General features: G+C 27.1%; 1 protein-coding gene across 1 annotated transcript; it reads left to right on the forward strand.

The window, feature by feature from the left end:
- Window positions 1-779: 779 nt before the first annotated feature.
- Window positions 780-27,398, forward strand: LOC100203971 (polypeptide N-acetylgalactosaminyltransferase 13). Its single transcript, XM_065809161.1, has 10 exons — window positions 780-1,492; window positions 1,570-1,733; window positions 2,144-2,397; window positions 3,452-3,600; window positions 15,459-15,576; window positions 15,672-15,844; window positions 15,955-16,111; window positions 16,230-16,331; window positions 26,265-26,408; window positions 27,198-27,398. The coding sequence occupies exons 1-10, from the start codon at window positions 972-974 to the stop codon at window positions 27,330-27,332; spliced, it is 1,917 nt and encodes a 638-aa protein (XP_065665233.1). The 5' UTR covers window positions 780-971; the 3' UTR covers window positions 27,333-27,398.
- The last annotated feature ends 15 nt before the right edge of the window (window positions 27,399-27,413 follow it).

The raw sequence follows: 27,413 nt of genomic DNA on the forward strand, positions 1-27,413 counted from the left end.
TAATTGACTTATCGAGTTGTTTAATAGACTTATCGAGTTGTTTAATATTACCAAGTTTTGAATTAATAAGAGATTGAGTTAAATAATCTTCACGCGAATACGTTTACGTGAAAACGTGAACGTATTCTTAAATTATATATATACATATATATATATATATATATATATATATATATATATATATATATATATATATATATATATATATATATATATATATATATATATATATATATATATATATATATAGTATATATATATATATATATATATATATATATATATATGTGAGGCATATATATATATATATATATATATATATATATATATATATATATATATATATATATATATATATATATATATATATATATATATATATACATATAAATATATATATATATATATTTAAATATATATATATATATATATATATATATATATATATATATACATATAAATATATATATATATTTAAATATATATATATTTAAATATATATATATATATATATATATATATATATATATATATATATATATATATATATATATATATATATATATATATATATATATATATATATATATATATATATATATATATATATATATATATATATATATATATATATATATATATATATATATATGCCTCACTCGACACATTATTAAGAAAGATTTTGAGCAGCACATGAAAGTGTTAAATCATGTTGGGTATACTTATATCGAAATTCCTGGCTGGCATATAAATATGCAGAATAATTATGCAGTACGATCACTGATCACATTGGTAGAAGTGTTTACTTTTGTTATCGTAGATATAAGTCTTAGATTATTCATACTCGATCAATTTATCTGCAACATGGTGCTTAGGACTTTTTGTATCGTTCATTTTGAAAACCGAAATAAAATATAATTTAGAAAGTTAACTTATAGTTAGTTTTTAAAAAACAAATAACTTAGTGTAAAATGAAAAACGAGTTCAAACGTTTTCAAAGAAATTGGATACGAACTCCTTCAAACACAGCAAAACCTTTGATTTATATTTTAACACAAAAGAAAATATTTTTAGCTCTAATACTTACCAGCGTATTCTGGATTTCATTGGATTTTTTGTTTTTGCTTCACAAACAAGCTCCCATCGTTGATGTTGATGTGTTTGTGATAAATCGACAAAAGAAAGAAAAACCATACACATTTATTCCTCCGCAAAGACCAAAAGATTTTCCTTTAACAATATTGAAAAAAATTATGATAAATGAAACAGAGAAAGAAAAAGAGAAAATTCGTAAATCTAGGCTAGGTCAATTGGGAATTGAACTTTATCCAGAACTTATTGACCCTCTATTAGGTGCAGGTGGTTACCCCGCAATTCTTCCAGATCACTTACAAAGTCAATCAAAAAACTTATTTAAAAACCATTCATTTGATTCTTTACTCAGTGATAGGATATCTCTAAACCGTCGATTAGGAAACGTGAAAGGAGATCTGTGAGTTTTATTTTAAGTTTTTTTGTACTTTTTATTTTAAGTTTAGTGTTTTCTCTAAAGTTTATTCTTTTAAATAGTTGTAGTAGCAAGCACTATCCTGTCGAACTGCCAAACACAAGTGTTATTATTTGCTTTCACAATGAAGCTATTAGTGCTCTTCTGCGCACCGTACACAGCGTGATTAATGAGACTCCACCGAATATCTTATCCAATATTGTTCTTGTAGATGATGCAAGTGTTGGTAATTCAATATAAGAAATAATCCTTTTCTTTAAAAATTTTGTTTTATTCATTTTTGTTACACGAATTTTCGTCATAAATTTTTTGTCATTAATACATTTTATACTTACATTAAAATTTAATCAAGAGATTTCTTCTTTAGATTAGTTTTTTCTTCAGAGCAGTTGACAATACTAAAGCCAAAATAAATAAAAATAGAAAATGATAAAATATTTTAAGTGTAACTTTTAACACAAATCCCTCCTTCTTTTCCTCACACACACAGGCACCTTGATTAGTTCTAGAATTTGATTTTTTTTTTCATGAGAATATTTTATCATAACAATGCTTTCACATTTTTAAATTAAACATAGTTTATTACTGCAAAAAGGCGTGATATCTTTTAATATTACATCACAAATTTACTTTCAGGAGCAGCTTTAAAAAAACCTTTGCGAAATTATATATATGAACTTAACAGAAAGCTTGGAGAAGAAATGGTTATTCTATACCGAAATGTTAAGAGACAAGGTTTAGTCAGGTCTCGTTTAAAAGGAGCAGAACTAGCATCAGGCACTGTTCTTACCTTTTTAGATTCTCATTGCGAAGCAACTGAAGGTTGGGTAGAACCATTGTTGTTTCGGATAAAGGAAGATAAAAGAAATGTTGTGTGCCCAGTGATTGAGGTTTATATTATTAAATATTATGTTTAAATTAATGATTTATTCATAATTGCATTCAAAACAATTAACATAACTATGTCGATTAATAATAATTGAATCCGTAGCTAATTTTTTTTACTTTCTATTTTATAACTTGTTTTATACAGTTAATATTGCGAAAAGGTGTTAAAATTGTAACGGTTGTTAGAGTTTTATTTTATTTAAGTTGAAGTTAGTCGCATTATGTTAAAATTAAGTTAAACACTTTCAAAAAATGTTTACAGTTTGCGTGTTAACTGCATAAATTATACTGTTTACGTGCTAACAATATAAACATGGTTTCCGAAGGAAGATCATCAAAACCTTAAAACGTAAATTAACATATTTAACTATGATATATACATTAGTATTTTAGTTATATTGTAGAATATTATCAAGAAGAAGCCTTATATTATATATATGCGGTGCGGTGCTCGATAGACAAAACAGAACTTGTGACTAAAGAGTTTATCAAAAATATATATATTTCTCAAAATGTATTTGTTGCTGGGTTTTAAATTAAAGAAATCTTTTAAGATTTTGGAAGGGAACGGGGGGAGGGGGCGGAGGAGGTGGGGTAATAGTTTTTTCTGATGTTTGGAAAACATAGAGTTTTCAGATCTTACTTAAGTTCTCATTGTAAGATGAAATTCCCAGTGTTATACTATATATATATATATATATATATATATATATATATATATATATATATATATATATATATATATATATATGTATATATATATATATATATATATATATATATATATATATATATATATTTATATATGTATATAAATTTATATACATATATCATTTTGTTATTTCGACTACGGTTAAAATTATTTATTCCTACTTTGCTATATGTGCTTTTGCTATTTTGTGCATTTGAGAAGAATAAGTAAAAATTGGTTATTAGTTTTTTGGAATCAACCTTAAAATCTAAAACCAAAAAGTATTTTTCTGTTTAAAAAGGAATTTTCTGATTTTTATTTTTATTGATAAAATGGAACGAAACTAAATTTGAATAGTTGTGTAGGTTATAGATGCTGTCGATTTATCCTACAAAAAAACAGAACTTGATCGCATTACTCAAGTTGGAGGATTTACGTGGGATTTGTTCTTTAACTGGAAAGAAATAACGGAGGATGAAAAACGTTTACGAGCAGATGGAACTCAACCATTAAAGTAAGACATTGGAAGAATGAGTAAGTTTTTGTAAATATTAATATGCAGCACGTTTTGCTTGTAGACTACATTTAGTTTAGAATAAAAAAATCTTTTTTTAGATTAACAAAATGCTTTTAAATTATATAATCAATAAACTCATCAAGAACACTAATCGTAAAAAAAGTATTACCTAAAAATATCAAAACAAAGTTTTACAACTTCGTTTTCTTCAACTAGAAAAAAAATTAGAAATATCTTCAAATTTAAATCTTTAAGATTTAAATTTGAAGATATTTCTAATCTTATAAATATAATTAGAATTTAAATTATTAAACTCTATTTATATTGAATAGTTGTTGCGAACAATCTCTAATTCGATCTATAAATGATCGACAGTATGACGTACAACTCGTAGAAAAATCTTTTCACTTTACACTATTAATTTTAGTAGATCACAAATATCAATGTTTTTTTTTACAAATAAAAATAATAAAAAGTAAGGAAAGGAAAATTAAAGATTAGTTTTAGTTTAATAAAATAAGTCGAATAACTTTTTAGCACAACTAAAATTATATTTATTTTAAAAAACACATTTTCATCTTTTTTTTTCAATTAATAAATGTACAATTTATTTTGAATAGTCGAATCATCAAAATGATGTTCAGACATTTAACCTTATGCAGATACTAAATGAGCTAGTTTTGCAGCAGCTTATTTATAATCATATGAATTACGTACCTTCAAAGTATCGGGTAGATTATGGTACTATGAGCACCTTAAGCGATACTGGAATTTTTTTGAAAAATAGTTATGCTGTATCCAAACTTAATGTGAATAAACAATTTTAAGGGATCTCTACTCATGATTCACATAAATATTTGGGGACACGAACTTTTTTTCTTAAAACACAGAGGTTTCAAAAAAGTTGCAAAAGTGCTCATATTACCCAGAGCACTGGGTAATATGAGCACTTTAAATTAGCTAAAAAATAAAATAACATTAATTAAGGTAAAAGAAATATCAACCTGACAATTAGAATTAATTTTTGGAATGTAATGATTCGTTATTAACAAACCTTATCATTAAAAGATCAAACTTTAGACCACCTTTTATTGAAACAAACGGCCGGGTGAATAAAAAAAGCAATTGCTTTTACTCAGTAATTGGTCAGTTTTACGTGAGTTAAAATCTTAAGCAAATTTGATTAAACTTTTATCCACGCAAAGCTAAACTATTACTCAGCGTTTTTGGAGTAAATTGCTTAGCTTTACGTGCTTGGTGTAGTTAAGGCGATTTGCAAATTGTCTGAATTCTTTTATTTGAAATTAGCATGATTTTATCAGCGTATTATGTCGTCCAAACAAGAACTTTAGATGTTTTAATTTTTTTTTGCTTTAGGTTTTTTTAATATTTAAAGAAACTTTTCTTTTTTATATATTACTTTCAAAACCTTTTTACCCCTAATAGTGAACCTAAAGAACACCATTTTTACTACCCCTAATAGTGAACCTAAAGAACACCATTTTTACTACCCCTAATAGTGAACCTAAAGAACACCATTTTTACTACCCCTAATAGTGAACCTAAAGAACACCATTTTTACTACCCCTAATAGTGAACCTAAAGAACACCATTTTTACTACCCCTAATAGTGAACCTAAAGAACACCATTTTTACTACCCCTAATAGTGAACCTAAAGAACACCATTTTTACTACCCCTAATAGTGAACCTAAAGAACACCATTTTAGAGTCTTTAGATTACTTTCGATCAGCGTTAACATGACTTTAGTCAAAATCTTTTCAAAAAGTGCCTTAACCAACTGTAGATCCTAGTTTAATTGGTTCTGACGTATATTAGCTATATATAGTTGTCAAAATACAATATTACTATCAATTTTAACAAAAAATACTAGAATTCCAACCAAGAAAGTACATATAATTAAGAAATATTGCCAATAAACGATCAAAACAGATCGTATTATTAAACTATGATGTTCATTTCACCTAAAAAGAGTATTTATCTAAAATCTTTTTCAAATTTAGACAAACGATCGCGATTTTAAGAAAACTTTTTTAAAATAAAAGAATCTTCGGTCAGGTTTTTTTTGCTACAAATATATTTTATGATACCGCAAAATTTATCGTTTTAGTTTTTTTCGTCTTTTCATAATTTGCAGACCTGATCTTTAACGGAAATATGTCGTAGTCAACAATATATCATACAGATGTTATAATATTTTAAAATTGCCTTAACTACACGCACTAAAAAATAAAGGTAGAAGTTTTTAGTTAAGGTAGGATATGCGATATACGCTTAGTAAGGTATAATTTTCTATCTTATAAGGTAGAAAATTATACCTTTAAGTTAGAAAATTGTATGAAAAATAATTGTTTTTAATATAATTTTCTACCTTATAAGGTAGAAAATTATACCTTACTAACGGTATATCACATATCCTACCCTAAGGTAGAAATTTCTTTTTAATAGGTGCACACTAAAAAAACCTTTTTTTAGTGTGCACCTAGTGAGTACAAATTTGTGCGAGTTTGCTAAAATTTTTATTTACGTAAAGCTGAGCAATTACTTCAAACACGCTGAGTAAAAGCAATTGCTTTTTTTTATTGGCCCGGTCTAATACAACTTTGTTTACACACAAAAAAAAAAAATTAGTACGTTATTTTTTCAACTTTATCAATTCAAACGTTTAAACAATAAAATTACAAACTTTTTGAATTTAAATTATAGAAAGATATTTAGTATTATTTAGAAATATATTTAGTATTGTTAAAATAATAATGTTTTTTATTATGTTTTGTTTTTATTTAAAAAACAATTAAAACTACTACAATTTTAGGGCTTTAAACTACATCACATTACATGTTATATCATATACACTTAGAACATATACATGCTCATATTACACAAAAATGGTATCTTTAAATAAAGTCAAAACTAAATGCTTCTATGCATTATTTTAAGCATTATTTTTTTAAATTAAGTTTTATTTTAGCATCAAAATTTAGCGCCACAGATTTATTCATGCGTAACGATAATATTTAAATAACTCATATTACCCTAATGTACCCTAATAACTTTTGGTGGATTGGAATTATAATCAAAACGACAAACAAAAGGTATTATAAAATTCAGTTTATGCATACACATGGTTCCAGTCCAGGATTTTCCTCGCCCAAACAAGAACATACATGTTTAATGCACTATTGATCCCCTATCTACAAAAATGGTTGTGTATACAAAAATACGTCATCAGACGTAAAATATAAAAAATGTTAATATATATGTTATTAATACGTAAATTTTGACTTTTTATTGCATAATATGTTTTATTCTCTGTTGTAAGGCTTAAGTAAGACTTATAGACTTTCAAATAATTCCCAATAGTAATTCCGGAGTCTACAAACTCACATGCACTTGTGGCGGTATACAGATTGGCGAAACAACAAAAAAATTTTTAACAAGATGCATTAAACTTCCAAAAAACTATTTAAAAGATTTGGAATCTAACTTGGGCAACTGAACATGGTAGAGAGGTTAATGATATGTTTGATTGGTCACGCATCCCAAAGCTCTAGCAATAAAATCAGAGTATGAGGGACGCAAAGTGAGCGAATCACTCAAAATTAACTACGCCTCAACATACCAGGTAATAAAACACACTCCCATACTTCTCAACCATAACAATGACGTTAAATTATTTACAAACAGTTGGAGACCTCTGTTTAAAAAAATAATCCAAAAAAGCGGAGTTAAATTATCTTTGCTAATTTTATATTTACGTTGCACAGTGGGCCAGAATGCACTTTTACTGGACAAAATTCATAACTAATTTAATATTAGAGCTATATTCACTAAAATTGGTATGAGTACTAATATGATGTCTGCGCTTTTTATGAAGGTATTATTTTTTTATTTCGTTGCTATGGATACCTTTATTTTGCTTAGCAACAACCTACTTTTATTATCTGCAGATATTTTATAAGTGCTATATTCACTAAATTTGGCATGAGTACCAATATGAGATCACACTTCTTACAAAAGTGATAATTTTTTAAATTTAGTTGTTATGGATACTTATATTGCTTAGTTACCGGATACTTTCCTTAGTTACAAAGTGGTAAATTGATATTTGAATATCTTATCGGATTTTTGACCCACCTATATTGAATAAAAATTGAGTATTTAGGTAAATAATGTTTTAGGAATAATAAAAGCAAAAAATAGTGCAAGAAAACGTTATCAATTTTAAATTACATCAAAAAATTATAAAACAATAATATCGTTTGAAGATTATTTAAGTAATTGTAAAACATCTGAAGGAAATGCTTTATGATTTGTTTGGTGTGATGTTGATTTACGCAATGATGAAATAACAGGATCACTGGAAACTAGGAGTCTATTGATAAGATCAGTATTTGTTGCTTTTCTGGATGTTTTTCGGCTAAAGTCTTTATTTCTAGCCACTTGAGCTACCTCTGACATAAGTCCGATGGGTAATGTAAAGCTTTTAATTATGTCATGTCCATGTATCAATACTTTGTGAACTGATTGAGCCATGTAATAAATGGATATGGGGATAAAGGGACACATATAGTCTAAAAGTGTCAAAACAATAATCCTTGAACTTTAAGCAGTCTATTTCATATCCTGAAGAGAGCGTTACCAAGATAATGTAAAATCTGAGTATAAGGTTTTGGTTAATACCCAGAATTTCAGCTGTTTGTTCATATGCTGCAAAAGCACGCCTTGAGGTATTGCCATCATTACTTGTTCCAGAACCACCACTTTTAGGGAAATCAACAACAAGTCCCATTTTGTTCATAAAATCAGTCTGAATCTTTTGTTTAGCTACAGATGCCTTTTCTTTGTGTTCTTTAGATCTTGCCACTTTTTTGTTTCTTTTTATATGCAATGTGCAATAACATCTCAAAAAATCGAATCCATGCATGAAGACTGGAAAGACCATATTTGAACTCTCTGTTAGTATAATCTATATTAAGGATATCAAGACTATTCATATTTTTTGGAGAGACACCACACACCGAACAGCATTGGTATGAGTTATTTTTTTCAGATAATATTGTTTGAACCTTCCCATCAATCATTGTAAGTTCAATAATACAATTCACTTCACTAGAAGATCCGCACACCTCTAATAAAATCATACCCAAGCTTTCTATCTCACTTTTAATGTACTGATCTTCTTCAATCACAGATTCCTTGGATTCCATTTTGTATGCAAATCTTATGGGTCTACAATAGGCTGTGGAGGACGACTTTTGATTTCTCCAAATAGGCACCTTTTTGTTGCTGTTGTTAAATCCAGTCAAATCCAATGGGACTAGACAAGTAATAAATAATGATTCTTCACGCTTTAAATCTCTGTTAATGTCGAGTTCTGATAAAACTTGTTTATAAATGCTTTGGCCAGTAGCACCATCAAAACCAGCCTTACACGTTAGTGTCATTGTTTTTATTGCTTTGTCGTTCAATATCAAGTGCCTTAGAACAGGTTCCTGAACTGCACAGATTCTTTGCAAAGTATGAGTCATTAAATCTTTTAAAGGAACTGAAGCTGAATAGTCCTCCACTGTTATGTTTGCAGGATAACATTTCAATTTTGCATCTCTGACATCATTGTAAGCGGGGTAGATGTTATATTCTTTCTCCAAGGCTCCGCTTCTAATCAATTGATAGGAAGCTTTTGTCAGACTTGCATCAATTATTAAAGCCAGTGCTTCGTCTGCTGAATATTTAGTTGCTTTATCTGTATTTGATATATTTAAAACATTCTTGGCAGCAATAACAACAGATTCATATCTAAATTTTTTATTAGCAGCAAAAAATAATTCATCGGATGAATGAGATTCAATTAAACAAGATACACGCCGTTTTTTAGTTTTATTAGAACTATTATCAAATGCAACTGGTTTTCGACCACGTCTACTTGCAGTTGGTTCATTGTCTTTTTTTCTGACAATTAAATATTCATTAAGCCAGTTCACAAACTTCTTTTCAAAATTTTTCACAGTATAGTTTGCAGATTTCCACTTTTTTTTATACAAGTAAACAAATCGTTGAACAGCATGTTTAAAATCAACGTCTTTAAAATCAGCAAATTTTGGCTGAATAAATTTTAATATATCTTCAGTAATATTTTGTTTTGAAATACTAAGATTGTTTTTTTGGAGAAAATTATGAATGTCTAAGTTTAACAAAACCATATCTAAATAATTATTGTAACAAGTATTTTGTATTTAAAAGTAAAATGTTATAATATATATGCCGCCTGGACTACTAATACTTGTTAGTAATTAAGTTACTACAAGTGTTAGTAATTAAAATAAAAAGTAATTAAATTACTGTCAGTGTTAGTAATTAAATTACTAACAACTACCGAAAATATGTTGTTGCTATGTTATGCAAAGTAAGGTATCCATAGTAACCAAAAAAAGTTAACCATATAAGAATTCTGAATCTCATTTTAATACATACCCCCAATATTGTGTATTTAGCGCAAGTAAAATACTGTTAAAACAACGTTAATGTAAAAATGAGTTGTTGCTATGCAAAATTTAGTACCATAGCAACCAAGTTAAAACATACATAAAATCTGAACGGGGATTTAAGGGGACGAGCAATCAATTAAAACTCGATTGAAGCATCATATAGCTCAAATAAATATAAGACAACACATGGCAAATTGTGGTAATTATTAGTTATTGTGCGGCAAAAAATAAGTTTCTTAAGAAATTTTTTTTTTTAATCTGTGATTTTCAAAGTATAACTGAGATAACATGCTATGACAAATTTATTTCACACATTGGTTTTTCTTATCTCTAAATACTCTAGAATAACATGTACTAATTTTTTGTTTCAAAAACGTAGATGTAATTGAAATATAACACAACGTTGATGTCACCGTTAATTACTTATTTATAATTTTTATTTTTTTTTATTTTATCTCAATATTCAAATGCTTAGAGTCCTGGTAACTAAGGGATTTAACATAAATAAATTATCAATAGATTTCTCCTAATATATGTAGATACTAAAATTAAATAGGTTTTCAAGATTAGACAACTAAAATTTTTCCCATTTTGTCCACATATTGGCCCACTGTGCGTTGTTATGAATAAGGAGCTTCTTTTTAATGTCTTCTTTGACGTTTTGATGTAATATTTGTAACAATTTTTTTATATTTTACGTCTGATATTGTATTATACCTATTTTGTATTATACTTTAAGTCTTTTTTGTATTATATTTTATGATCTGTGCAAAAACAGGTCAAAATATTACAAAGAAAATTTAGCTAGTACGCAACAGTTGTTTTATGCTTTATATATATATATATACATATATATATATACATATATATATATATATATATATATATATATATATATATATATATATATATATATATATATATATATATATATATATATAAAGCATATTTATATATATATATATATATAGCATATTTATATATAAATATATATATATATATATAAATATATCTATATATATATGTATATATATATATAAATATATATATATAAATGCATATATATATACACACACATATATATATATATATATATATATATATATATATATATATACATACATATATATATATATATATATATATATATATATATATATATATATATATATATATATATAAATATATATATATATATAAATATATATATATATATATATAAATATATATATATATATATAAATATATATATATATAAATATATATATATATAAATGTATATATATACATATATATATATATATATATATATATATATATATATATATATATATATATATATATATATATATATATATATATATATATATATATATATATATATATACACTGCCGCTCACGGAAGTTAGGACAGTGGAGATTTTTTCGAAAAAGCAAAATTAATATATAATTACGTTATGGAATTTTTTTAATTTATATTAATAAAAATTATATTTTTTATACATTTTCAATATAAAATATATTATTAGTCAGCTTTATGTAATACAAATGTACAAAAACCATTATAATAATTAAATTTTTTTTTTGTCACAAAAACCACCCTTTGATTTAATAACTGGTTTAACTATTCTCGGCATTCTTTCAATTAATTTTCTAATTGTTTCTTTTTGAATATTATTCCATTCCTGTTCTATAATGTTCCATAAATGAGATTTTGATGTTGGACATACAATATTCTGCTCTCATTATACCATCGATTTTATGCAAATATCCCACTCTATCCAGAGAGAAGTAACCCCAAACTATCACAGAGCCTTCACCATGTTTTACTGTTGGAACCAGACATTGAGTTAGTATTTTTTCTTTAGCAGATCTTCTAACGTAAACTCTTTGCTTATTTCCGAAAACTTCAAATTTTGACTCATCGGTCCAGAGTACTTGTTTCCATTCATCCATCGTCCAATTTTTGTGGAGCTGTGCCCAACGGAATCTCTTCTTTCGATTAACTTTTCGTAGATATGGTTTTCGGATAGCAACACAACCATGCAAATTAGCTTTTAGCAATCTTTGTTTGATTGTACTGACAGAAACTTTTTTTTCTCGATTACAGTTGAAAATAGCTGTTATTTGTGGAGCAGTTAACATTCGATTACGCTTACTAATGATTTTTATACGTCGGTCATCAGTTTTTGTTGTTATGCGAGAAGGACCTGGACGATTTCTGTCTTCCAAACTTCCAGACTCTCAATATCGATGAATCGTATAGCTAACTGTTGATTTACTCAGATTTAATTTTTCAGCTGTTTTTCTAACTGTGTAGCCTTCTTGAAGCAAAGTGAGTATTGCTGTCCTTTTTTCAACACTTATTGGCTTACCTTTAGGCATATTTTTTTCAATATTTTGAATTTACACTAAAAAAATAATTTTTAATTTTACTTTTAAACTTCTGCACTTGAAATTTTTAAAACACTAACACAAAATACACAAAATATCTGCAAAAACACAGTAAACAATAGAAATACTTGTTAAATGACAAAATTAAAAGATTTGAGTTGATAATGTAAAATACAGGTTCATACGTGACCTTTAATATGTTTCTCAGTTCTCTGTTTATTTATTTAAAATGATAAGACTTTTACTTGTGAGTACAATTTATGTTATTTTAAATGTTAGTTATTTTAATATATTTACATTAAAATAACTTAATTTAGAATTTTTTTGATACAAATTTTATTTAACTTGATTTATTTTTATATAAACATAAATTTTACTAATATAAGTAAATAATTCTATAACGTAATTACATTTTAATATTGTTCTTTTGAAAAAATATTTTTTGTCCTAACTTCCGTGAGCGGCAGTGTATATATATATATATATATATATATATATATATATATATATATATATATATATATATATATATATATATATATATATATATATATATATATATATATATATATATATATATACAACAAGATATAACGTACAACAAGATATAACAATGAAACATATTTACTGTCATATTTTGAAAATATTAGAAAAATAGTATATATTTTTTTTTAGAAATCTTTATATTATGTCCAATGATTTTTCTGAAATTTTGTATAAACAATCATTTGTTGTAAATGAGGAATTAATGGTGCATAAAACATGATCTTGTTTGTTGCTTCATTCTCCCAATCTTCCTCTGACCAATAAATTATGAAAATCTAAAAGAAATACAAGGATTTTTGACAGAAGACTATAAAGAGTTTTTTTTTTTTTGTTGAGAAAGTCAACGCTTTTTTTGCTGGAACATACCTTTTTAAATGAAATTATTTGCACAAACAAAAACTAATTGTCACAATACTTGTTGGAACGTCAGTGGAAAGTACTTTAGATAAAGTTTCAAAAGCACTGGCAAATGATTACGCTTTTAGATAATGGGTGCAACTATCTGCTCTTCGAGTAGTCGCATTTTAGTTTTCCGGTTTTGCTTTTAAGATCACCAATTTTATAATTTTTATGATGAAACTATGTGTTACATTAAAACGTGCAGTTGTAGCAGTCAGTGTCAACCTTTGTTCACGTTGAATAACAATCTGAGCACATTTCTTTTGTTGTTATTTAATTGGGTTTTACCATAATTAATGTTCTATTTTTCCGCTATAATAACAACAAGTTAAAATAACAACAAGCTTTTTTTTATTTAAATTTAGTTGTTATATTAGTAATTAAATTTTTTTCAAACTTTTCAAATTTTTTACAATTTTTAAAAAACGCTTTATTTGATCGTGACTGAATTTTATATACAAAGAATACATCGTGCTCAATGTCATCAAAGAAGAAAAAAAATTACTTAGATATCAGTACACCACTTGATTTGATAAAAATAGGATAAAATATATCTTTTTGATTTTAGCTTTTTTAGAATTTTTGTTGTTCCAATTTCTTTTCAGTAAAATGTCTTTGTAACTGGCTGACAATTCCATCCTTACTTCCAGTATTTACACTCGTAGTGTCCGCTAAAATCATATTTATACTCTTCCATAAATTGTATTCATCGAGAATAACTGTTATACCATTAACAACAGTATCTGCTTATCCGTCGGGTAGATCTAGTGCTTGCAGCATAACTTCTTTTTGTTTATTAATCAACACTAACACTTGATATTCTTGGTGACTAATACGTTTACCATCAAAGTGCAGTGACCAGTTTTCTAAATATAGTGTTTTTTTTGTTTCTTCTTTAACTTTAACATCTTCTTCAATAGTTGGTTTGAATATACCAGACTGTGAAAGTGTCTGAAAGTCAATACCATCTTGAGACAACTGTCAACAATTGGTTACTACTTTACTGGTTGATAACTTTGAAGATGTTACTAATTTGGTTGCAGTTTTGGTTTTGCTATAATTCTTGCTGGTACTTGTGAGATGTTCTTCTAAATCTTCAGACTCTTGATATTCTGCTTCAGACTCGGTTTCGAAAGTTAACGTTGTTTATGTTTTCGTTGTTGTTGTTGAAGTAGGCTTCAAGCATATTTTTTTTTGGATAAATGGATGGTTTTTTTTTATTTTCCAAAGTTAAATGACTTATTTTTTAAATTTTAGTTCACTGTTATTATCATTTCTGTCTTCATCTTTTTTAGTTTTTTATAGCAGCGTTCCCAGTTGTATACCCGACCTTTTCCTTTGCTTTCAATTTAAAGATGATTCATTTCACTATCTTTTTTTGTGGTGTCAAAAACTTCATTGAATGGATCGTATTTTCTTTTTCACATTTTTATGTTTCACACATTTATCGTACAATTTCAGTACTTGATCCAGATTTGCTTGTACGACTTGTATTGAAAAATATGGATAAAATTTTATTTTTGCCATAAATTTGTTACTTCATTCTAATTTTGCTTCATGCGTTCTCGTTTCTTTTGATAGATTCTCCAGGAATAGATAGCGACCAACAACTTTGATTTTGAGTGGTATTCTGCTGCTTTCATCCGAGAAAGGAGACTTTAAATTAAGAAAAATATAAAATGATTAGTATGTTGGTTGAAAGCGTAGGTACTTTTAGGGAGGTAGAGGGTACTCAAAAAAACGTACATCAAAAAGCCGGGGGAGGGATTGGGAAAGGAAGGATGAAAGGGAGGTACTTTAGCAATTAAACCCAAATTACCCATTAGACCCACAACACCCCACTCTATCCAAGTAACTTTCTATATCTAAAAAACGCAATTAAATTAGTTGCGTTCTTATTAAATTAAAGCTTCTGTATTTACGGGACCTAAAGTAACTAAAAAATTTTTTTTTAACTTTAGTTGTTGAGTTTAAAGGTTTTAATAAAAATGTTTTTTAATTACGTAGGTCTCCTACAATGGCTGGAGGGCTTTTTGCAATTGACAAATCATATTTTTATGAGATTGGTAGCTATGATAACCAAATGGAAATCTGGGGTGGAGAAAACTTAGAGATGTCGTTTCGGGTAATAGGAAAAAATAAAAAAATACGTATTTCATTATCAGTTGCTAAACCCATTGTTATTATAAAAAAGTTTTTTTTTTTTAAATATAATTTTAGATTTGGATGTGTGGTGGAAAACTCGAAATAATACCTTGCTCGCGGGTTGGTCATATATTTCGAAAAGAAAATTCTCCATACTCTTTCCCGAATGGAGTTTCTAAAACACTAGCAAAAAATTTCAACCGACTTGCTGAAGTGTGGATGGATGAGTACAAAGATTTATACTACAGGCATTTTTTTTTTAATTATGATGACTTTTTTTATAATTAAGTTTTGCGGTCTTCTCTGTTATTTGGGTGACTAATTTGCTTGTTTGAAATTAATTAAAGCGTTGGTTTAGACGAAAACCTCCAGAAGACAAGTTAGTAAAATATGGGGATATCAGTGAAAGAGTTGAGTTACGAAAAAAACTAGGATGTAAATCTTTTAAGTGGTATATTGACAATGTCATTCCAGATATGATTGGCGCAGATCCAAATCCACCAGCTCACGGAGAGGTAATATTTTTAAGTTTTCTTTCGAAGTAGCCGAACACGTTTTGACGCCAAATTGTTTTCACACCCATAACGTCATAAAGAAATTTGTTAAAGATTAGTAAAAAATATTAAATTTTAGGTTCGTAACGCTGCGAGCAATATGTGTCTCGACTCAATGGGTAACAAAGGAAATAGAGCACAAATTAAAGTTTTCCCTTGTCACAGACTAGGAGGCAATCAGGTAAAAACATTTACAAATATTTTATGCTGTAGCATGAATTAAAAAAAGAAAAAAAGATTGATGAACTCACCAGCATGCTGGTGCGTTTATTAATCTTTTTTTTTTTTTTTAATTCATTTTTTTAACCATAAGATTAAAAATTAGGCATTTATTTATAATTTTTAAAAATCAGATTGATATCACTTATATAGTTAAAAACTAGTCAATAGAGTGAGATATGAGTCAATAGAGTGATACCTTAATAAAATAAACAAATAAAACAAAAATCAAACAACCACATTATTATATACTACAATTATATAAATATTTAATATTAAACGTTTGGACATTAACATATTAATTTTAAATTAAAAAAGATGGAGACAGAAATAATAAAAGTAGTATCTAACTAAAATTAAAAAAAAATTAATAAACATCGGAACTAACAAAATTAAATATCGGAACTAACAAAATGGCAAACTCAATCGACCAAGGATAACGTAAAAAAAATTAATACGCTTAGAACTCACGCACAATAATAAATACGACTGTTTAAAAAATTTACAAAAAATAAAAGTTAAAAAATAAAAGTATAAACAATGTACTAAAATAATAAAAACTAAAAAAATTTTTTTTTTCTTTCTTTGTTATTTATGTTTTGTGTTTTTAATAACTTTCTTTGAAAATGTTTTTATTGTTTCGTTAAAATTTGTTCCAATAAAAATACTACAAATAAAATTATTGTTCAAATAAAAACTACGTTTTGATTGTTCCATTTTGTGCCTTGTTTTTTTTTTATCTTTTATTTTCTTATATCTTTAATCTGGTTTTAACTAGTATAAACGTTTTTATTGGCTTTTTTTTATTTAATTTTTATTAAACCAATATTGTTATTATTATTATAGTTGTAGCAGTAAAGTATACACAAAATATATACATACAGTGAGCAGGGAAAACACCCAACTATAAACAACCAGTTTTATAAATATTCGTTCCTAATTTTATCCTCAACCAGTGATCTAGTCTAATTTTAAAAGAAATACAATTGAGTAGAAAATTACTTGCTCGGGTAGTTTGTATTTTGCTGATCTATTATATAGTTGGTTGGGTCTTGGAAGACAGTTTGGAACACATTCACGCCTTTTTTTAAGATGGTGACCACGTGACAAGGAGTTAATAAATTTTGGTTGCTATATATTTATTAGTTATATCAAATTGATGTATTAGTTTAAAAATTTGGATAAAATTGCATCGTAGGCGCCGAAACTCAAGTGATGGTAGATTTAGTCTTTTTAGTTTTTCGTAGTATTGAAGATTTTTCAAGCTTAAAGTCCATTTTGTTGCTTTAAGTTGAACAGGTTCAACCAAAGCTACGTCAGTTTTTAAAAACAGGGCCCAAACAGACACATATTCAAGGTGTGGTCTAATAAACCCTTTATATAATTTGCGAGACATTTTTTCATCAATGATGGTGAATGTCTTTTTTTGCATACCAGGAGTTTGTAAAGATTTGGAAACAACTGATTGAATATGTGTGGTTAGATGTAAAAATGACTTCTAAATCAAGCTCTTTAGTAGAACTTCTTAGGCTTTCATTTATACCTTGGTTATTTTGCAAAAGGTAACTATACATAGGATTGATTTTATCACAATGAATAACACAGCATTTTAAAATGTTTAATTTAAGTAACCAAGTGTTTGAATTGTATACTAAGCGTAGACGATCATGCAGATCAACGAAATTAGTCTGCGATAAAGTTTTAGAAAAAAATTTAGTATCGTTGGCAAGTATTTCAGAAGTTTCAGTAAGTTAGGTAAGATCGTTTGAAAAAAGAATAAAGAGGAGCGGGCCTAGAACAGAACCTTGAGAAACACCACTATGAACATCAACCCAGACAGAGCTAGTATTGTTAATTGTAACGTGTTGCTTTTTACCTACTAAAAAGGAATTAATCCATTGTAGTAGTATGCTGTTTATTCCGAATGATTTTTATTTTACATAAGTCTGTTGTGAGGTACGGAATCAAAAGCTTTAGCAAAATCGAGCAAAATCTATAAACTGGTGCAATGCTAGAGAAGACGAAATAATATCAAAAGCCTCTATTAGATTAATTACGCAAGATTTATGATGAAGGAAGCCATATTGATTTATAAAGAGCAGATTGTTATTGCTGATGTGCTTCAAGATTTTATTCTTTACAACTTTTTCAAAGATTTTGCAATCAACCGAGGTTAGTGAGATAGGTCGATAGCTTTCAGAAAGTAGTTTGTCTCCTTTCTTTTTTTATAGACATGACTAATATTTGCTAATTTCAAGAGAGTTGGTACTATTTCAGAATTAAAAGATTCGTAGAAGATTTTTGTAAGGAGAGTTGCGAAGCTTTTGGCACATATCTTAAGTACTAAAGAGTGCAAGCCGTCAAGTCCGAAAGGTTTGTAAGGATTTAGATCGGTAAGATCATTAATAATATCTGCAATAGAGAAATCCAATTTGTTTTGACATTTATTTTTATCTTCACTTTTGTTTAACAAAGGAAAATTTTCGGAGCTTTCAAGAGTAAACATAGATTTGAATTGAGAGTTCAAAAGTTCAAGTATATCGGGAAGAGTTTCAGTAATTTCCCCTGAAACATTTTTGAGAGAACGAACTTTATCTTTAATTTTTAGTTAGTTGTTAATGTATTTTAGACGAGTTTTGAGTTGTTCTGAGATTTTGATATTATTTCTTTTGCGTGTAATATTTTTGTTTTAAATATTTTAGCTTTAACGGAACGATTAAGACGATTGTAATTTGTTTTGAGATCTTTATTCTTCCATTTGATTGAGCAGATGGTATACCAAGCCGCTTTTTTGCTCAGATTAATCTTTTAATATGTGAAGTATATGGAGTATAGTGTATTCTTTTACTATTTAAGGGAGATGCACCCTCAAAAAATTTCAAAAATTTTTTTTAACTGTTTTAGATACATTAATATATGGGGATTTCAAAAATCGTAGTGGACATGTCTGAAAATTGCTCTAAGTATCAAAATTTTGCATTTTTCAAATAGTAAGAATGTCGTTTTTCAAAAAATATAGATTTACATCTTGTAGCACACCTCAATAAATGACTTCTTATGCAATGAAAATTTAGATAAAATTCGCAACTAAAAATCTTATTTGGTTTCTTGTTAAATTTAAAGAGCTTTATAAAACTATGAGTAATAAAAAATAGTTTTTAAGTTACTAACTTAAAAACTATTTTTTATTACTCATAGTTTTACTAATTTAATAAGTTAGTTTCGGCTCAATCTTTATCGCAACAGAAATAAATTTTTTAAAAGTTTTTAAACATGGTAAAAGTAGATAGAGTTAAAGCAAGAACAAAACGAGGAGTAAAAAGAAAAAAGATTTTTAATGGAAATGTGTTACGTGGCAGTGGAATTTTAAATAGTTTAAATCACCTTTTAAATGATAATATTGAGTCTTTTGTTGATAAACAAACAGACATCTTCAAAACGGCGACTTCTTTTCGCAATCTTTAACCTATTTTGAACTTAACACCACAAAAGAATGATTAAGTCCAAAACAAAGGTGTGATAGGAGTAATTGACTCTTTTATTTTGTCAGATGCTGTATCAGTTTTAAGTTATACCTCTTGCTTTCAAATAACTTTAGCAATAACTGAAAACATTAGCAAAAAGCAAGGACTTGCATGTGAACTTTCACTTTTTTTTTCAAAATGTAAATATCAAAATAACTTTTATACTACAAAATTATTAAATCAAAAAGGAATCTTTGATATAAACACACGTAGAGTATACACTATAAGAACTCTTGAAATAGGATATTCTGGAATTCAAAAATTTACAACCCTTATGAACATGCCAAAACCAATAACGCCAAAAAACTATGATAAATTTGTTTTAAAAATAGCTAATATTACAGAGGAAGTTGCACAGGAAACAATGGCTGATGCTGTGGCTGATTTAAAACAAAATTTTCAAAATGAAGATGAGATTTTTAATATTGGTGTATTGTGTGATGGGATATGGCAGCATAGGGAATTTTCCTCATTAAATGGTGTGGTTGCTGCACTCTCATTGGACAGTGGAAAAGATTTAGATGTTAAGGTTTTAGTCGATTTTGCAGAGGATGCTCTTTAAATCAAAACCTTGCTGATAGAAATCCTACTGCTTATGCCAAGTAAAAAAATTTACGTATTTGTAAAATGAACTTCATTGGTTCTACAAATGGAATGGAATGCGAACGAGCCAGTCGCATTTTCCAGCGACCGATTTAAAAACATAAACTAAAAGTTTTTTGGGTGAAGGAAATAGTAAAAGCTACAAGATTGTCAAGGATGTTTATCCTGACACTCAAGGATGTTTATCCTGACACTCAAGGATGTCTATCCTGACACTCAAGGATGTTTATCCTGACACTCAAGGATGTTTATCCTGACACTCAAGGATGTTTGTCCTGACACTCAAGGATGTTTGTCCTGACACTCAAGGATGTTTATCCTGACACAAGGATGTTTATCCTGACACTCAAGTAACTAAATTGGAATGTGTTGGGCACTATCAAAAGCGTGTTAAAACCCGATTTCGAAAATTGAAAAAAGAGTGAGAGGACTAGGTGGTCGTGGAAGATTGACGAATGCAACAATTGATCAATTGCAAAATTTTTTTGGTATGGCAATTCGACAAAATACTAGTGATTTAGTTGCCATGAAATCATCAGCACTCGCAACTCTTTTTCATTTGGCATCATCGAAAGATAACAACTGGCACTACCCACATTATCCAACGGGTGCAAGTAGTTGTTGTAAACTCAACAGAGACAAAGTAAGTAAAACCAATACCTACAAGCCAGGCCCTGGCCTTCCTTTAGATGTTGTATACAAAATCAGACCTGTTTTTAAGGACCTCACTAAAGATGATGAGCTTAAAAAATGTCTTCACGGCAAAACACAAAATGCGAATGAGTCCTTTAATGGAAAAATTTGGAATCGTATACCAAAAACAAAATTTGTCACCATTACAGTGCTAAAGTTTGGTGTCTACGACGCTGTAGCTAATTTTAATATTGGGATGAAATTGTCAATCCTAATTTATGAAAAACTTAACACGATTCCTGGCTATTATACAATAAACGGTTCAAACGCTATAAACAAAATCCATCTTAAACGGTCAATCTATCGAGGAAAGCCAAATAGATTGCGTCGTCAAAAATTAAGGGCTAAAAAATTGAAGAAAAGTGACAAAACCTTAGAAAACGAAACGTTTTTGAGGTTTTTCAATATGCCGGCCAATGTTGCAAGAGAACCGCTTAGGGTTTTTGTCTCAAATTTTCAGCACATCTTTCTTTTAATAAGAGCTGTGTTTTAAATGGAACAGAATTTTTATATCTCATGAAAAAAACTAGTATGGCTGTTTAACCTTTTTAAAAATTGACCTTTTTTATAATGCCATTTTTGGAAGACATGTCCTCAGACCCAGATTTTTTTTTCAAATCTGTTCCATTTAAAACACTCATGCATCTAGGGGAAAGGCGCCTATGATGACATACTTAACTTTGAAGCTTCATTATTCAGTATCCTGAAGACCAATAATAAAAGTTTTGATATGGATACATTCCTTGTTACATCTAGAACAATAATTACCTTGGGAGTTTTCATCAGTTTTATTTTTTTATAAGTTATTATTATTGTAAAAAAAAAAGCACAAGTATGCCATCATAGGCAACCACTGCTCCTATGATGGCATAGGGGAGGATGAGGCTAGTTAGGATCGAGGGTAACTTAATGATTTCTTTTAACCTTAGAGTCTTCCCTCAGAAAAGTCAGAAATTACTCGAAACCATCCTAATTTACCATTTCATGCTACACACCAGCATTGTAAAATTTTGCGCATGCGGTTAGGAAATATTGCGTTTTACGTATTTTTTGGACCAAAAAAAATGTTGGAGCATCGTTTTCTTTTAACTTTACTTAAAAATAAGTTTTTCTTATAAAAAAAAAGGTTTTCCCAACTCGTCAATATTTCAACATCCCCAACTCGTCATTTTCATTAAAACAAGCTGTGTCTGCTTTGTTCAAAAGATAAAATTAAAGTAACTATTCCAATAATTGCACAAAACTTGAATATAAAATGCATGAAAATTTCATTTCTGCACAGTTAATAGTAAAATCACAATCTTAAATATATGAAGGAAATAAAACTACAACAGCACATCCCAAAATCGATTTTTGTTGATTATAAAAATAATACTTGTGCTCAAGGGACGTTTTTTCACTAAAACTAATGTAAAGTCAGTATAGTCATGTAGGTCTAATCATTTTTTTACCAAAACCAATTTTAATGGAAATATGACCGGTATTCCATCATAGGCGCTATGCCATCATAGACGCCTTTCCCCTATTCTAAATGTAATACCAAAGTTTCACTTTGCCTTTTTTAATAGTTTTTGCTGAATCTTGGTTGGCGCAAATCATATTTTCTGCTTATTTTGGGGTTTTTTTTGGGTATATGCAACAATCATTGACCCAAAAAAAAAAAAAAATGTAAATTTTTTGTTTTCATTACATTGTATGTTAGATTACTTTAAAAGTTTTCTTCAATTGTCTATATTTAAATTTTGAGGTTGATCTCCCTTAACTGATAGTTTTGTAAAACATATCCATTGCACCGCTGGGCTATTAGGTGTTGTCGTTGGAAATATATTTGAAATAATGTATAACAAAGTTGCGTGGTTGTGATATAACTTGCAGAAGACAAAGAGAAGTCTTTTAATCGAGATCTTTGAGAATATAAGATAAGTTTAAAATTTATAAAACACACAAAAATATTTTAGGCCGCGTAATAGACCTCAAATTGAAGTCTACTAGTAGTATTATATTAGTATTGTTGTTAATAAAGTTGTTAACTTTTCTTTTTTCTTTATGTAACTAATATATATGTAATATATATGTATATGTATACAGTGAGAACAGAATTTAATCGTACAAAGTAATTTTTGCATTTTAAACTTGCCTTTATCTTGATTAATAATGAAAATAACAGAACTATTTTTTTTTTAATTTATTATAGCTATTTCTTATTCATAATTAATCAGTAAAAATACAAGAAAATGTGTTTTTTATACAATTTTTCACTTACACAGGTATTAATTTGCGTGCACAAAAATTAATTGTACAAAACTGTTTTTATTATTTGTTATGAATGTTTATGGTTTTTAATTTATCAAATATCAATTTATTATTATTATTGAATTTACATTTCAAGAATATTATTTTCAGCAATTAATAACATTTTTGATTAAAAAAAGTCATTAAAAACTCTGTTCATCTAATATTATGGCAACTAAATGTAAAAATTTAAATACTACTCAACGAAAACTTGTTATAGACTTGGTTAAATAAGGAAATACTTATAGAAAAGTTAAAGAACTTACAAATATTCCATTTACAACAGTTGGAGCCATTGTAAATAAATACAAACAATATGAAACGTTTGAATTCGTACTGGACGAGAACGAAAGCTGAAGACAACCTCATGAGATGATAGAGAAGTTTTAAGAATGATTAAAAAAAATCGGTTTGAAAGTGCAAAAAATATAGCAAATCATCTAAAAAAACTTAACAGGAAACACAATTTCACTAGCATAGATTAAAAATAAAATTCATAAAGCAGGTTTAGTGGAGGTAAAGCTCGAAAAAAACCGCTTTTAACAAAAAATCATTTGAAGAGAAGAATGAACTTAGCAAAAAAGTATTATTTAATGCCAGCATCATTTTGGATAAAAGTACTTTGATCTGATGAATCCCAGGTTAATTTGAAAAAATCTGAAGGTGCACAGAGAGTTTGGCAAAAGAGGTGAAGCATCTAATTTGAGTTGCACGAGAGGAACAGTTAAACATGGTGGTGGAAGTGTAATGTTATGGGGTTGTATGGCATGAAATGGTGTTGGTAAACTAGAATTTATTGATGAAACTATGAGCGCTGATTTATATAACAATATATTGAAACGAAATTTAAAATCTTCTGCTAAAAAACTTAGGTTGGGAAACAGTTTTTTGTTTCTACCAGACAATGGTCCAAAACACACTGCTAAAAAGACTAAAACCTTTTTTGATGAAATTTGAATCCAATAATTAATAAAATACAAAAACTTGAAACTGTTTCTTAGTTATTTTAATAAACTGGTAATTTTTCTTAGCTTTAACATATATAGTTTTTCTTGTACAATTATTTTATTTGCAAGTGTTTTTACCCCCTTCTTTTTGTTTCAAATTCTTAACCAGGTTATTCAAAAGCATAAAGACAAGTTTAACAATTTTTTTTGAAGGTATTTTACCAAATAAATAATTGGAGAAAAAAAGTTCTTTATAATTACTGCATGATACAGTATTTGATTCAAAGATGTTAATTTTATTGAAAAATTACTTTGTACGATTAAATTCTGATATATATATATATATATATATATATATATATATATATATATATATATATATATATATATATATATATATATATATATATATATATATATATATATATATATATATATATATATCGTAAAATCGCCTAACTTCGGTCATTTAAGAAAAAATATAAAAAAAAGCACGCAAAACTCAAATTTTACAAACTTTTTTTCTTAAATGATATTTTTAATTAGTTCGTAAATATGAATCAATAAAAAAAAAATAATAATAAAAATAATAATATAATAAAATAATAAAATAAAACAATGTAGTAAAATAAAAATAATGTTTATATGCAACCTGCTGAAATAATTATATGGCAAAACAACAATTTGAAAAAATGCATACTATTAAAATCTAAAAAAGCTAATTTTTAAAATAAATGATCGTATTTAACCTTAGTATAATTAAAAATCATCAAACTAATATTTACAAAAAAAATTTATTAATAATTGAAAACTAACTACTTTTTTTATAAAAATTAGTGAAATTTAGAAATACTCTAACTTCGATCATTCACGGATAAACAACGGAGACAATTAGTAGTAATATTGTGAAATGTTGACAAGTGTTGCGAATGTAAAATTTACCGGTAACTTAACCAGTAAATTTTGACATTTTTATAATGGGTACACACCATGGTATTTTATTTGAATAAAAATTTTGTGAATAATTTCAAAACTAACTGACGGCTCTTTGAGTTCTAAAAATTATCCAGCTTGTAACATTTTTGGAAATAAAATTACAGCTTAACGACAATTGCATATACTTAGCGAATCTTGTGACAATTGGTTGTGTGGATCTTGCTGTACTACTATGGTCAACGATACGTACAAGAATTGCTATTAAACATACAAAGCTCATTTAATGCAAAGTAGTGTTTTTTTGTTAATTGAAAAAACCTTTTTAAATTAATTTGAAAAATATATTTTTAACTTTATTAACCAGTAGCGTAGCAAATGTGATAATGGTCAAAGTAATAAAATAGTTGACTAATTACAATAAAAATTAAAAATACTACTACTTATATTAAAAAAGCCTTTTTTTATGTGCTCCTCCTTGTTTTCTTTGGTGCCCCAAAAGACCTTTTTTTTGAGCCCGGGACGACGCCCTCCTTAGTTACTGGTATTACCTGAATTTATATCATATTTTTACAATAAAACAACATTTAAAAATAAGTTTTCATTATTTTTGATGTTATTCGTTTTTATATAGCGGCTGAACTTATGAGATGGTATTGAAAGTTCGGTCAAAGTAGACGTTTTCATTTTAAATTAAATATTGAGTACAAGTTTTTATTTTTTTATTTTTACAATATCAATTATCAATAAAGTTTTTTGTATGTTTCAGGAAATAAAATTGAAATTTTTTTATTTATGCGTGATAAATAAATGTTCAAAGATTAAGTGACCGAACTTAGGCGATTTTAAGGTATATATAATTATTTTAATATATATTTTTTTATACCTCTTGTATACTTTTAGTTTTTTGTACTAAGTAAACGTGGAGAGATAATACATAACGATGAAAGTTGTCTTGATTATTCATTGGAAAACGAAGAAAACAAAGTAGATATGTGGAACTGTCACGGATTGGGTGGAAATCAAGAATGGATATACACTAAAGATGTATGACTCATATCCAATAAAGAATTTATTTAAGAAATAATTATTTTTAGTTGTTATGTGTCTGTATTGTATATATACATATATATATATATAAATTTGTAAAAAGACTCATCCAATATTTCTGTCTCTCTTGTAGGTTCATCAGGAAGTTTTTATATATATATATACATATATATATATATATATATATATATATATATATATATATATATATATATATGTATGTATATATATATATATATATATATATATATATATATATATATATATATATTATATAGGGGCGGATCCAGCATTTTTTGGTCTTCCAAACATGGAGAAAACTCCAAACATAAATATCTTTATACTTATGTCAAATAAGGAAGAATTACTAAAACTAGCGATGATTAGAGCGTGTGAAAAAAATCTCCAAAATATTGGCCTTCATCTGTCCCAAACATGAGAGCGACAAGTTTATAAAATGTTTTTGTACTATTATCAACTAGCCTTATATTCATCGATAAATTTTAAATTTCATAGTATCTTGCAGCGTTCAAAAACTACGACCATATAAAATTTATGTATATATATATTTGTTTTTTTAAATGACGACTTCTTGTATGAGAGTTTTATTAATACTATTTATAAACATTAACAAATACGATTTCTTTTAATATTATTTTTTATTATTTTTTTAAGAAATCTTATATATATATATATATATAATATATATATATATATATATATATATATATATATATATATATATATATATATATATATATATATATATACATTACCACAAAATAGGGCCGTATCCAACATGTAATTTCTTCAAAGTGTTTAGCAATACACAATGATGATAATCTAACAGTTCAAGATTGTGATAACCAAAATATAAATCAAATCTGGAGTTTTGGAAGTTATGGAAAAATGACTTGGTAGAGACTTTCTTTTATCACTTTTTGCAATAATAGAAATAAACTATGAACAAGTTTGATGAGAACACGCTGATAATGTGAAAAA

Source organism: Hydra vulgaris, chromosome 11, assembly GCF_038396675.1.
Source record: "Hydra vulgaris chromosome 11, alternate assembly HydraT2T_AEP".
Lineage (NCBI taxonomy): Eukaryota > Metazoa > Cnidaria > Hydrozoa > Anthoathecata > Hydridae > Hydra > Hydra vulgaris.

Coding starts and splice junctions, on each gene's coding strand:
- LOC100203971 (XM_065809161.1), top strand. CDS start 972: ATGAAAAACGAGTTCAAACGTTTTCAAAGAAATTGGATACGAACTCCT. Junction 1,734..2,143: donor TGTAGATGATGCAAGTGTTG/GTAATTCAATAT, acceptor ATTTACTTTCAG/GAGCAGCTTTAAAAAAACCT. Junction 16,112..16,229: donor ATCCACCAGCTCACGGAGAG/GTAATATTTTTA, acceptor ATTAAATTTTAG/GTTCGTAACGCTGCGAGCAA.